This window comes from Phyllobates terribilis, unplaced genomic scaffold (assembly GCF_046119375.1).
Source record: "Phyllobates terribilis strain yellow unplaced genomic scaffold, ASM4611937v1 Scaffold_8__6_contigs__length_399053987, whole genome shotgun sequence".
Lineage (NCBI taxonomy): Eukaryota > Metazoa > Chordata > Amphibia > Anura > Dendrobatidae > Phyllobates > Phyllobates terribilis.
In genome coordinates, this window is record NW_027362768.1 from 160,780,957 (window position 1) to 160,795,576 (window position 14,620).

At 41.8% G+C, this 14,620-nt stretch overlaps 1 protein-coding gene across 16 annotated transcripts in view; it reads right to left on the minus strand.

The window, feature by feature from the left end:
• The window catches only part of PTPRF (protein tyrosine phosphatase receptor type F), a 1,261,345-nt gene that overhangs the window by 31,984 nt on the left and 1,214,741 nt on the right, over positions 1-14,620 (minus strand). For 9 of the 16 annotated variants that reach the window (XM_073643643.1, XM_073643644.1, XM_073643642.1 and 6 more), the window contains 2 exons: positions 12,998-13,015; positions 10,339-10,449 (listed from right to left, as the gene is read on the minus strand). In XM_073643643.1, coding sequence (XP_073499744.1) covers positions 10,339-10,449; positions 12,998-13,015 — 129 coding nt within the window. The remainder of the gene's footprint in view (positions 1-10,338; positions 10,450-12,997; positions 13,016-14,620) is intronic. The other 7 variants (XM_073643650.1, XM_073643649.1, XM_073643648.1 and 4 more) reach the window with 1 other exon arrangement.

Genomic DNA, 14,620 nt, shown 5'->3' on the forward strand with positions numbered 1-14,620 from the left:
TGGTGACCTCAGTGCATTAACTGGCTACACAATCCCGTTCCTTCCATCCCTAGAGATGGCATGAGCGCTGTGCCATCCTGATAACACCGTGGATGGTGGCATCACCTTTCATACTTCTCAAATGAGTCCACAGGAAGGCAGAGAGGGAAGCAGGGATCTCTGCCAAAGAGAACTATTGGGTTTGCTCCAAACTGCTAGGTTTAGTAAAGACTTTATGTGAAGTGATTTTTTATGGTACATATTATAGAAGGGAGGACAATGCTATTCTACATTTTATCTACTAATCAACCAATATGAGGCTTAAAATGTGCATTTCACTATTTACGGACGCAACGACCATATACCATTATGGAGAAAAGCATGAACTGAAACCAAAGCAATGGTGAAATATTTTTGAGGTCTATGCGCTGCTGAAGTCAGTCCAGGGGATGTACCTGATTAGTCTAGCACAGACCTAGGCGACCTCAGGACCTCTGGCTGTTCCAGTATAGCTGGAAGTCCAAGACAGGTGAAGGGCTGAAAACACTGACTCATGAGCGACACCCATGCTGCTGCCTTCCCTCGCCCAGCGTCCCGATTTCACCAATATCCGCATCTTTAGGATGCAAATAGCATTGAATAAAGGGGTGGAGGAGGGAGCCGCCGGCTCCTTCCACCATTCAGCGTGGGCGACCGAGACAGCAGACGTGATTAATTCACTACATTGTGTCTGCTGTGCGGAGCATCAGTGCACACAACAAAGAGGGGAGTAGAGCGCTGGGGGAACGGGAGCAAGATGAGAATTTGTTTACTCTATTTTTTTTTCTTTATTGTGTGTGGATCAGGGTCTGTATATTGGAGGGCTATGTCTTGGGCTCATATTGTATATAGGGAGGCTATGTGGGGGGCTCATGCTGTATATACGGAGGTGGTGTGGGTTCTCATACTGTTTGAGGCTGTGTGTGATGGTCATACTGTATATTGGATGGCTAGGTGAGTGCTCATACTCTATATAGGGCGGCTGTGTGTGGGGCTCATATTGTATATAGGGAGGCTATGTGGGGGGCTCATGCTGTATATATGGAGGTGGTGTGGGTTCTCATACTGTATGAGGCTGTGTGTGGTGCACATACTGTATATTGGATGGCTAGGTGAGTGCTCATACTCTATATAGGGCGGCTGTGTGTGGGGCTCATATTGTATATAGGGAGGCTATGTGGGGGACTCATGCTGTATATATGGAGGTGGTGTGGGTTCTCATACTGTATGAGGCTGTGTGTGGTGCTCATACTGTATATTGGATGGCTAGGTGAGTGTTCATACTGTATATAGGGCGGCTGTGTGTGGGGCTCATATTGTATATAGGGAGGCTATGTGGGGGGCTCATGCTGTATATACGGAGGTGGTGTGGGTTTTCATACTGTATGAGGCTGTGTGTGGTGCTCATACTGTATATCGGATGGCTAGGTGACTGCTCATACAGTATATAGGGCGGCTGTGTGTGGGGCTCATATTGTATATAGGGAGGCTATGTGGGGGGCTCATATTGTATATAGAGAGGTTGTGTTGGGGATCATACTGTATATAGGGGACTGTGTTGGAGCTCAAACATAATATACGGGGGGTGTCAGTATACTTAATTCTGCCCAATATTAAGTGATACAATTCATATAAAATAATAAGTTAATACTGATCAGAATAAATTTCAGCCTAATGGTTTGGCTCTTCACAACAGTCACGGTCTCTCATATGGCCCCTCAGGAAAATGAAGGGCCCATCCCTGGTCCAGTAGGTTAGCTGTGACCTTGTTACGTGATATATTTAGTATTTACTTATCATTTTATGCTACATAGTACTCACTGTTATTAGCATGACTAAAAGTATGAGATCTATTAATTTAGCCTTCTTTTATATATGGGTCAGTGTCAAAAAACTCTAGAAATGTTGTCATAAGTGTGAAATGAAAGCGGGCTGAACGAGCAGACCATAAAGCGTCAATGCCGAGGTTGGGAGCGTACAGTAATATGAAGTGTTAATTGACTCTGAAGTACCTATTGCAGCATTGTCGATGTGCTGTGCTTGGCTTGGCACTGAGCTCGGTGGGACAGTTTAGAGGACAGTACTTTACAGATAATGGAAGACAAAAGAATAATGTACAATCCTCATGAGACATTAGAGCTCTCGGATGGAAATGATATTCATATCAAGGGCTATAAGCTGGGCTTGCATGCTTGGTCAGAGCAGGACGGAGATTTCTGAGCCAGGTAGAACACCGTCAATCACCTCTGATTATCTCCCTTTGATGCAAAGGAAAACGTAAGAATTGTTTAAGTCGAGAGTTTAACATATTTTGTAAGTCAATCTCACAGCGCCTGGTTTGATAGACATCGTGTTCCTGAATTTGCTCTTTCAGCTTAACACCTATAGATTTCTTCTCGGCCTGTAAAATATCACTTTTAAATGGGTTTATGTCATGCCTTTCTCTCATATGAAAGCCTCTTTATAGCAGTGATTTATAGGCCAGTCCTTAGGGTGCCCTAGTGGTCACTTTCAGAGATTAATCTTTAAACCGTTAAATTCTGACATTATGCATGATTTTTAAGCCGTTTATCAGCCTTACCCTATTAGAGCAAATTAAAGGATTCTCTCCCTAATGAAATGCTGATCCCCAAAGTTTAAACTGCATTGAAATATCAACTTTTCATAGAGAAGAACCATTACAAAAAAAGGGCGTTAAAGCCCTGACACAATGCTGCCCTTCACTAGTTCAACATTTCAAACCAATGCAGAAAACATTCAGTTTCTTGGGAACATCATTTTCTTTTGGGTGGCTTACATTTTATGTCTAATAGGTGCTTAGAAAAATTCCTCGATTTGGGGAAATGTAGACGTTCATCGGTTCTGTATTTTAGAAAAGATTATTACATTCTTACAGACTATTGTTGGGCATCCTACTGCTTTTCCCGGTAATGCGTATGCAAGACAACGCGCCATCATCTAAAACAATGCAGTAAATAGCTATCGTCTGTCTCCTTCAACTGCTTCTGCATTAGTGAGAACAATGACAGATGACTATTCATTTTCCACTGAAATAAGCCTCCAATTGAATTCTCTTTGCATCTAAATTATCACGCCAGCAGAAAATTAAAGTTTGTGCACTGGATCTGTTGTAATTGTTGACTTCCTGAGGTTTTCACACTCGGATTGTTTGTGGTGCCGCCGGACTATTGTTTTCCATTACTGATAACAGCCGCATTACACTTTAAAGTTCAATAAGTGAAAAACTGTATCCAATTCAATGACTTCAAACTTTATAGACAGCCATCTGTCCCAACATTTTTGAGACAATTTTCTGCCTGGTTTTAGATTATGTTTAACCTAATTTTGAAGATAAATGATTTGGCACGATGGATAGATTGAGGAGACTGTATGTCTTTATTAGACGGTGGTTTCAGAGAGGGCTCGGTGCGGTGATCACACACCAGGGTTCAGAAGGGGCGGCCATACTCTGCAATTTGCATTCGCTCAGGGAAATTTCTCAGATGAAAATAACATGAAGGGGAGGGAGGAAATAGGAGCAGATCCACGGCACGGAGATAAAAGAACTCTTTAATATATGACCTTGCAGAGTCGCAGAGCAATAATTAAATGCCTGGATGAGCAGAGCAGCTTCCAGGAACACAGCTAAAAGAAAATGGACGTGTCATTATCCGCAGCCAAACAGATACTAACCCTCTTCCCTCTGGGACCACCCTTTCATCAAGCTGTGAAATGCTAAAGCAGAACACATGTTGGGAAACATACTCTAAGCATGAATAAAGGTGCCATGAAAGTTGGTATTCATGAAAGGATGTACATACAGTGCTGCTGACCATTTTTGCCACCTCTTCATTTTTTCATAGACTGTACAATATGTTCAGAAATAAATGGAAATGTGCCAAAGTTATATCCTCAGGATTTTTTAATTGGTAGTCCAAAGTAATACAGTAATAAAACATTGTTTTTCAACTTCTATGTTGCAATTTCAATGAAGAAACAAAATAAACAGCATGTGCAGCAATAAAAGCACCCCTAATTTATATTAGGTTGCACACCCTTTGGCATTGCTGACAGCCCCCAAAACTTTCTTGTAGCCATCTATAAGCTTCTTGCACTTCTCAGCTGGAATTTTCTCCCACTCTTCCTTGTTGAAGCTCTTGAATGTTTGCAGGGTTCTTTTTCCCAATGGCCGATTTCAGCTCACCCCAAATATTTTCAATGGGATTGAGGTCAGAAATCATTGCTGGGCATTTTAAAACAGTCAATTTTTTCTTGTTCAATCATTCTTGTGTACTTTTGGATGTGTGCTTTGCGTCATTGTCTTGCTGGAGGACCCATGATCTTTGACTCAAGCCAAGTTTTATTACACTGGGTAGAACATTTCGCTCTAAAATCTCTAGATAATTTTCTGATTTCATGATTCCTGTGATACGGTCAAGGCCTCCAGTACCAGATGCAGCAAAGCAACCCCACAACATTATGGATCCTCCACCATGCTTAACTGTTGGTAAGGTGTTCTTTTCCTTATAAGCTTCATTGCACCGTCTGTAAACAAACTGTTGCTTTGCATTGCCAAAAAGCTCTATTTTTGTTTAATCTGTTCACAGAACATTTTTCCTAAAGGATTGTGGTTTGTCAAGGTACTCTTTGGCAAAGATCAGTAGTTCCTTTTTATGTCTTTTCTTCAGCAATGGTTTCTTCCTTGGCCTTTGCACATAAAGCTCTGCTTGGTTTAGTGTGCGGCGTATGGTACTTGTTAAAACCATGACCTCAGACTGTTCCAGGTTGACCTTCAGGTCTTTGGAAGTTTGACATGGTGTTTTTTCCACCATTCGCACCAACCTTCGAAGACATCTCTTGTCAATTTTCCTCTTTCCCCCACGTCCAGGGAGGTTCTTGACGGTTCCATGCTCGGCAAACTTCTTAATAACATTGCACACTGTTGAAACTGGGATACCAAAGTCTTTGGAGATGGCCTTATACCCATTGGAAGTCTTGTGTTTGCTAATGATAGCAGTTCTGATGTCCTCAGACAGCTCCTTGGTCTTCACCATTGTGACAAAGGAACAGGGCCTACCATGTGACTTTTTAAAACAGTGAAGCCATCATTCATTGGCTAATTCATGTCACATGGGCACCGACAATTAACCACAGGAGATTCTCTTTTGTGATTTACCACAGGCGAGTCAAAATGTGTTTCCATACTAAATTTAAAAAAAAGGGTGTCAATACCAGTGTCACAGCAGCTTTAAGTTTTTCTATTTTTCCCCTCCCTTTGTTTTTTGTTTTAAATTATTGTTTATCATTTGCTCTTTTGTATTTAACACGAGTCTCTATACAAAAAAACTATTTCATTTGATTTATTTTTTTCAGGAGATATTTCACAATATGTACGCAAACTTCTCTGGTGCCAATAACGATGAGCAGGACTGTAGACTACATGAGCAAAAATATTGGGGCACAGCTTTCAATGACTGAATTAGAATTTTCATTCCCATCGCCACGGTTGTATAAAATCAAACACCTAGCCATGAGGTCTGCCTTTACATGTACTGGTGAAAGAATAGATCATTAGATAAAAAAATCACTGAATTTGAGTGTGGTCCTGGGTAAGGACGCCACCTTTGCAACAAGTTGTTTCAGGACATTTGTTCCTTCCTAAAAATTCCTCCATCAACTGTAAGTGATATTGTGGAAAGGTAAAAGGTACTGCAGCAACTCAACCACAAAGTGGAGACTACGTAATATTACAGAACGGGCGGGTCGAGTGCTGAGGAGCAGAGGGCAGAAAAGTCACCAAAGCTTAGCTGACTACATAACTGCAAAGTCTAGACCTCCTCTGGTATTAACATCAACACAAAAATGGCGCAGCCTTATATCACCAAGCACAATACAGAGCATCGGATGGAGTGGTGTAAAAGTCACCACAACTGGACTCTGGAGCAGTGGAAATGTGTTCTGTGGAGTGACTGATCACACTTCTACCATTTGCTGAATGCCAAGAGTCCAAACCTCTTCTGGTATTCACTTCAACGTAGTGCACAGGGGTGAAGAAGCCACATGTGACGTGGTGATATGGTATTTATTTCTTCGATTATCACACTTTATTGCTTGATGTAGCATTTCATATTATTCCTGGGTTTAGTTTATCAGCTCTAAAGAGGACTTGTCACCAGGTCAAAAGTGGTCAGTTTTTACAGTTTTTTTTAATAATAATAAAAATTATGGTTATTTTTATAGCACCAACATATTCCGCAGCACTATACATTTAAGATGATACTTGTACAGACAATAAAGACATAACAGAGTAAACACATAATTCTTTTAGTCCTGCTGCTCCTCTAAGTATGCGGCTTTTTTATGGGCTGTTTTATTGAGCCTTTGTATTTAGTGCTAATTTCTATGGTCTTTACCAGGAGGCGTTGCTCCAAGGACTCTCTGGGGTTGTGTTTTTAAGCTGCTCTGTATAATTATGTTGTGAGCCACGCCACCTAGGTAAAGACCATAAACAGTAGCACTCAATAAAGAGGCCCACATCCCTGAAAACAGTATGACGAATCTAGAAAACAAATGAAATATTTTGGAACAGTGGTAATTATTATTTTTTTTTTAAAAAAAGCAAAACCTGGTTACTTCTGACCTGGTGAGAGGTCTTGTTCTTTAACTGGGAATTTTACATTTTTGCACTTTCATTTTTTCCTCCCTGCGCCATATCTTTGTATTTATTTCATCAACATAGCCATACATAGCTAGATTTTTGTGGTATTTTTGGGGGGGATTGGCCAATGGACCTTTGTTTGTATGGGGTAATTCTGGCCATTTATGGGGAACAGATTTGATTTCTGTGCGTAGCACAATGGTGCCTCTTAAGTGTTTTTAAAACCCTTTGTGTTTTGCATTCAGCTTTAGTATAATTGTATTTTTCCTGATATGCACTAGTGAGCACTGCTATTACTTGCATACCTCTCGGTCTTTTCTTTAGAACTGTTCTTTTTGTTGAGACCTGTTATGTTCATCCAGAGATAAATCACTCTAAGGGCTTGTGCATATAACTGTATTTTAGGTCCACATCAAACATCGACAAGACCTCGGATCGCACTCAGATCAATGTTATTCTGTGGGGCCGTACACACGTTCGATTTATTTTCTCGGAACAAGCCCATCCAAGGAAAAAAAATCGCAGCATGTAGGAGTTGGATCTGATTATCGGATTACACTCAACCATGTAAGTCAAGGAGTCTCTTAAAAAAAAACTGGGCTGCACTCAGATGACATCTGAGTCCAGTCTGATTTTCACAAACTAACAAAATGGAAAAGATGGAGACATTTTTATTTGTCATCTTCTCCTCGTCCGAGAAAATCAGATCACACTATAATCTGACTCTGATCAAGCGTTGATCTAAGTGTGATTAGCATAATTGGCCTAATTCTCTCGGATGGCAGAAAATAAGCTGGTGTGACCCTAGCCTTTGGTGTATGAAAAAATTGGCAGATTTTCATCCAGAAAAAAAGAGGATTTTTCACCTGTATTGTCATCCGTACGGCATTCATTCTTAGATATATCTATATAGATAAGAATGAATGCCATACGGATGACAATACAGGTGAAAAATCCTCCTTTTTTATATTTTATATATAATGTGTATGTATTTTTTTAGATTTTGCTTTTTTTAAAAAAATTACTAATACTGTTCCAAAATGTTCCAATTTCTTCCCTGATTCGTCATTCTGTTCCAGAGATATGGGTCTTTTTTTAGTGCTACTTTTCATGGTCTTCACTTGGGTGGTGTGGCTCACAAGGTAATTATACATATATATAGAGGTATGGCATTCATTCTTAAAACAAATGCTCATCTTGGCAGCCCCATTAAATAACACAGGCCTAAGTGCTGTCAGTGGGAGGTCAACTGTTTCCACAAGGAGCACTTGGGCCGAAAATACGGTCATGTGGACGTAACCTACAAATGATGTTCTGCCTTAACCAGAAACACCGGGCATCTGACGTGAGCCTGAGGTGGTAGCTTTAATGGCTACACATTTCTGTATCTTCCATTATATGATTTTCTTGACGAGTTTAGCTGCACCCATCATTGAGGTTACAAAGAATATATATATATTTTTTAACATTCTTTCACTTTTATATACTCCATCATTTTTCCCAGTTTTTTTTTTTGTTTTATGGCTTCATCCTGTTTTTCCACCGCTGGTCGGTTCCAGAATTTTGAAACCTGCCCCAGAGCACTGCACGATGTCCATCACCATTGTGAAGAGCTGCATACAGTGAATGGTTATGGATGATGTTATGAGTGCAGTCCCCTGCAAGTATCCAAAGCTCAAAGATTAATCACAGTCTAATGAAAACTGCATTAAGCTGCGGAGATAGATAAAGGTAAGGAGAGGTAGAGACAAAGGGTGTGTGGGCAGGGGCCATGCACATTTCAGCGTGCGCTGATGGGACTGTACTGACAGGCACATATTACAGGCAGGCACCAAAGTTACAGGGTAGAGGAGAGGAATTAAGCACGATCACGGGAAGATGGGGGTCTGCAGAAGAAAAAGCTCTGTACGGCTCTGCTGTATCCCCCACAGGGGGTGGGTTGGACCAGACGTGCCAATCTGTATCTGGATAAGAAGTGAAAGGGACCAACCTTCTCGCTGATCTGAGAGATGGAGGATTGATTGAATGGCGGTGCGATGAGGATGACGAGGTAGTAGAAAGACAAGGAGAAACACAGAGAGAGTAAAAACAGAAAACTGCATGTGTACGTGACAGACACACACAACCCGCACAGTGCACACAAAGCGCGACGCTCCACGTGGCTCCGCGGACCACACACACAGCACACCCCATGGCTTCAGCACTTTATTTTACTCCGGTATTGTTCAGAACTCCATCCTTCCATTGGCGAAAACTCTCTAGTCTATGCCATTCCATTTAGGGGATTGTGGATGTCTTAGTAAACCCAGACGTCTCAACAAGATATACAACATCAAATGATAAGATACCAGGAGCCGGACAGGGGAAAAACACTGATGTGTATGCCATTTTTTATTGTGATCCATTTGGGGCGATGTTCGGCATATTTAGGAGTGAACCTTTGCTTGTTTGTTCGGAGAGAAAAGCAAACGAAACCACTTATTCCCAGTATAGTCACAGATCTGAACTGGGGTTGTCACTGGGATAGGCTAATTGTAGATTGTACACCCATACACATTAGACACAGTGAATTCTCTGGATAATGAGAAATCCTGAACACTCATCAAATGCTCCGTGTGTCTTCAAATGCAACATTTGCTAGAAAGAAGGGGGGTGGGGCGATTATTTTAGATACAGCCGTGATTTAACTGGAATGTCAGCCATCAAATCAATGTAAGGGTCCCTATAATTAATCAGGGAGACATCAGACATTGTAAACCGTGAACATTCATGCTAGGAAGGCGACATCCTAGGAAAGGAGCTTGTATATACATGAAATCTGCAGAAAGTATTTTAAGGACACGGCTGAGTAGAAACTGATTGGCTAGATGTGTTTGTAAACCTCAAAGCAGACCTGTCACCGAATTTCACAATAAAACTGCATAATTAAACAGATATCATAGGCCTGATGAGGCTGGTGTACTGACTCTGAAAAAAAAAAATCTGTCTCACAATGGCTGCTTAATCCTCAAATAAAACACTCATTTTATATATTAGGCAGGGAAACTTTCATAAGGATTATACAGCTAATTACACATGGATTTTCACAGTTAGTACATGAGCCTCATCAGGAATCTATGTAATAACGTATGCCTTTTGTGTTGTGAAATCTGGTGACAGATCTACTTTAGGACTTCAGACCGCCTACACATGAACATGAAAAAGTTGGCTGTACAGAAATAATCTGTGCTACTGTAAATATTGGTAGCAATGTAGTTCGTCTTTACCCACTTTTACATGTCTGTGGGTTTATTTCTTAATTACAATAGTTACGCTGGGTAGTGGTTTGAGGCCTTTTGATGATGAGATATTGTGACATTTCCCAACTTGACACCAGTATTCACTGAAGGGATAATAAGGTCAGATTATGACACAGGCAATGGATGGGACACACCGCAGACATTACATTCTTCCTCTATACTGAATGTTCTTACAAGCAAACACATAGAAGCACACAGTAACTCTCACAAAACACAGGCACTGCAACATCTTCGCCAACACAACAGCTTGTCAAACCACACAGACGACCACCACCAATATAAAAGGGGCCGATTGGCAATTGTGCAGAGTCCTGTAAAGACGACTGTTAGCAGCGGTCCATGGTTGGGTGGTGGAATTCTTACCACGCACGTAGAGATTAGCAGGAGCAGAGTAACGTGTTCCAGCACTGTTGGTGGCTACACATTCATACTTTCCCTGGTCGGATTCCTCGCTGTTTTCAATCTGCAGAGCTCCTGAAATTAAAGGAAAAAGAAGAGAACAAATGAAAAGCTGTAAACCTGAACTAGTGGCCTAAACAATCTGTAATTGACCTTCAACCACTCTCCTACAGGGCATGACCCAGAATCGGTTATTAATGTCACTTTACTTGGTACATGTTATTTCAATACAAGAATGGAGGACAAGAAATATTAATGAAGCCTTTAATTATTCTTCTGGAGGGGTCGGGTCTGTACCAAGTTCTTCTAAGCACATTCAAAAGTCCTATCAGCTGTTGTGAAAGTGCCCGGAGCCAAGTTGTGAAAAGTCTCTTCAGAGTCTCCTACTTGGACCTGAGTGTTGAAAGGAAGTCTCACTTTGCTGCCATCATTTCTGTGCAGCAAATCTAGAAAGACATGGAGATACTGGGATCATGTTAAAAGTTTATTGTAGTTCAGAATCATCGTTATTATTACGCTTAAAGCGACATTCCACCCTGGCACTAAACAGTCACTATACATTTGTCATGCAAATTGCCTTTTCAGAGAGGAAGAGGACTTAAACTCTATAGCACAACCTGCAGCGATCCAACCAGTCACAGTCAACCCTTTAACGAGTCGTGCAATATGACTCAGGATAAAAGCCAAATCAGAAACTCAATTTGCAGACACGGTGTTTCAGGCCATTGGCCCTCATTAGTCCAGAGCCTCTCATCTAGCCAAATCAGTTCTCATACTTTGCACTGACTAGGGCCAATAGCCCGAAACACTGTGTTTGCAAATTGAGTTTCTGATTTGGCGTTTACCCCAAGTCATATTGCAAAACTCGTTAAAGGGTTGATCGTGACTTGTAGGATCGCTGCTTCCAATAGGTGGCGCTACAGAGTTCAAGTCCTCTTCCTCTCTGAAGAGGCAATTTGCATATTAAATTTCCCAGAGGAGCATTGCACGGCGAATAAGCCTCCTTACCTTGGCATGCCAGAGCCGGTGTGTCACTCTCCACAAGGAGACACGTTACCCCTTGTACATTTGTCATACGCCCTCCATTTGCCTCCTCAGCTGAGATTGGCATTCGGGTCCTCTTGCATCCACAATGGCTGCCTCAGTCTTGGAAGCAATGGTAAGTCTGAACCACACTTCACTTGCCTTTCTTATGCCGAGGAAGCGTAGTTCAGACTTAGCAGTGCCCACTATTCCACTGCAGCAGCCATCTTGGTTGCAGAACGCCGGTCTCAACATCAGAAAGGCTATCTATATATCATAAACATGTAGTCATTTTTTGAGTGACAGGGTGAAAAGTTGCTTTACGGTAATACAGCTTGTCCCTACAGGACGGTAACATTTTTTGTGTGGTGCTACTGAAGTCCAGAGCACTGTTCCCTGCACAGATCCATGGGGGGAAAAGGTTAGCTCACACTTCACTATTTCGCCTCTATGGACGGACAGTTCTTACTTTTGTCCCCTCTACTCTTGCAGACACTTAATTTAAAGGGTAGATGCATTTTTGCTCTAATGCCAGCAAAGGAGCCAGATACCAGCGGCTCCCTGTACTTCAGTGATGTATTCGAGTGCGCTCTCATTTTAATGTGCTGCTAAAGGGCACAGAAAATTTTCATATAGATAACTCATTATTTATGGGTATCCATGTTCTCTTGCAACTCAGATATCTTATAAGAAACATTGTGACAGCTCAAAGTCTGTTGATCATCTGTTGGCTTCAAGTATATAGTAGTGGAGGTACAACAGGGTCTCAAGGAAGAAATGGCCTATATCTGCGCAGTGTAATAACCTTATAACAAATACACATAGTTCATCCATTACTGTAACACATGAAGAACAAGCTATGAACGTCTTGAAGCTTCTGATGCGGGTGTTAGTGGTTAGGACTGTGTGGGGTGGGCGACAATGATAATGAACAGGAAGAGCGTGAGGTTTGGAGGAACTTCATACAGAGGTTGTACCCTTTTTTATGAATATCAGATATCTACAAGTGGATGAATATATTTGACTACAGGAGCCTCCTACTCGCATTGTAATGTGTCCCCGTAGGTTTGAATACAAGGAGTTTACCATACGCCCAACTTCTGAAATACGCAGCTGCTAACTATTCTTACAGATGCGTTCTCCTGAGTAGTATAATCCATATTTAATCCATAAGCATGCCTATTATGGAAGGAGATGCTTATATACGAACAAGGATATGACCCCAGTGAAAAAAATCAGTTACTGGCCGTAGTGCAGACACTGCAGAATTACTCCATGAGTCTTCTTCTTCTCCAGTGGAGTGGACTAAAAGCAGATCTTAAAGTGGTAATAATCATTTTATAAGCGGATAATATGAACTAAAAAAATAGGAGACAACAAAAAAAAAATGTGCAAACCCCAATTATAGTGAGAAAACTATGCTTACTCTGTAAAAAAAAAAAAGGTACAGCCAGATTGTCAGCTCCTCGGCAGAGTTGTGTGAAAGACGAGAACAAACAACAGAATGTGAGATTGTTAATTGTGGATACGAATGAGCCCCCGAAGAGGCGATGGGAAGATGGTGGAAGCGGCATTGTGAGGAAGACCCCGGCATTCTTACCTCTGATCGGTGTACCACCTGGTGAGGTAATACGAATGCAAATAAGATTAGAAAGAAGCTGTTAGTAATAAGTAGAAAGGAGATACAGGGACATTTAGAGATCAGAGGATGGGTCGGGGACTGATTAACCTCTAGATGAACACGGCGCCAGCCTTATGTGCCCATACAGAGGTTATCACAAGACATTTTAAACAGGTTCATTAAAAAAATAACAGGAATTACACAGAAATAATCTAAAGGATTGGAGAGTGTTAGGTGAAGTCCGTCTTATTCAACAACACAGCGAGGAGCACACACGTGTAACGGTACAGATGCTTGGGGAGATGATCAATTGCTTTTAAAGGAGTTTATCCAAAGGTCAGCAGAAGGCATAATGGGCGAGGGTCTGGCCCCTGGACCTTCTATAGATCCTGAGAACGAGCCGGTCCCATATATGGTTGAAATATTTGAAAATATCACTTTAAATGAGGGCAAATAAAAAAATGACAACCATTTTAAATTACCCAGAGATTGTCACTATCGGCTGAGATTAAAACCTACTGCGCCTGCAGATAATCAATATCTCGATCGCTGCGGTAGCAGGAACTGGTAATCACTGGATAATTTTCTCAGTGGGGTAACTCAAATCTCACCAGTGATCACTGTTTGTTCCCTTTATAAGTGGTGGGGAGGGGAATCCAGTCCAGAATCGTTGCAGGTGACGCCTTCTGAGCACTGGATACAATGGGCAATTGGGAACGTAACAAGTCACATCCAATCCTTACTGATGGAGCCCAGCGCCCGGTCTACACTGACTGCTACATTTATTCTGCCAGTCTACCCGCGACCTCTGAACCAGCATATGGAGGGTTACTAAGGGTGTGTTCTCCGCACCATGTCATTTAATAAAACCTTTGTGGACCAGGCTGTTAGTGGTTTAGTTTGTGGTCCTTACACAGACACCAATCATGGCTGCAATTACACCTGAATTAATTTTAGTGCAAAAAAAAAAAGTTGCAGTTTTCAGAAGTGCAGAGTCCGGCGTCACCGTCATCAGAGGCCTCCTCCTGTCTCACACTCTAATATCGCCGCACAGGGTGGCTGGGATTTTCGGCACAGCCAAGCCAATATTTGCACTGAGCTCTGCCAAAGCAATATCAAACTTTCTCCAGCAGTTTCCTCGCACAAGGAGAGCGGGAATGAAATGCAGTCGTCATGGAGACCATACGATTGAGCCTTTCCTCTCATTAAATGAGCCAAATTCCCCCACAATTCCCTGTGCCGCACATCCCATCCAAACGCAGTTATTTAACTCGTGCATCTCCAAAATGATCCACTTGTCGCAATAAGCCTGGAAATCGGCCACTAATAATATGGTTACTGGCATCTGATAATTATGTAATGAGTCACAAGGGCTCGGATCTGCCCAGCTCTCCCACACCACAGACGTGTTGGAGGGAGTTGGCCGTACACTATAAAAGGTCGTATTATATGAATGTTCTTGCAAAAATATACACACCTGCAGCAAAAACCACAGTGTTGGTCTATGCCCACCATAGATGGGAGGGGAGTACATTCACCCCCACAGATGCCCTTTGATCTGAACAGTCCTGTGTTATTGTGGTTGTAATTAATAAACCAATG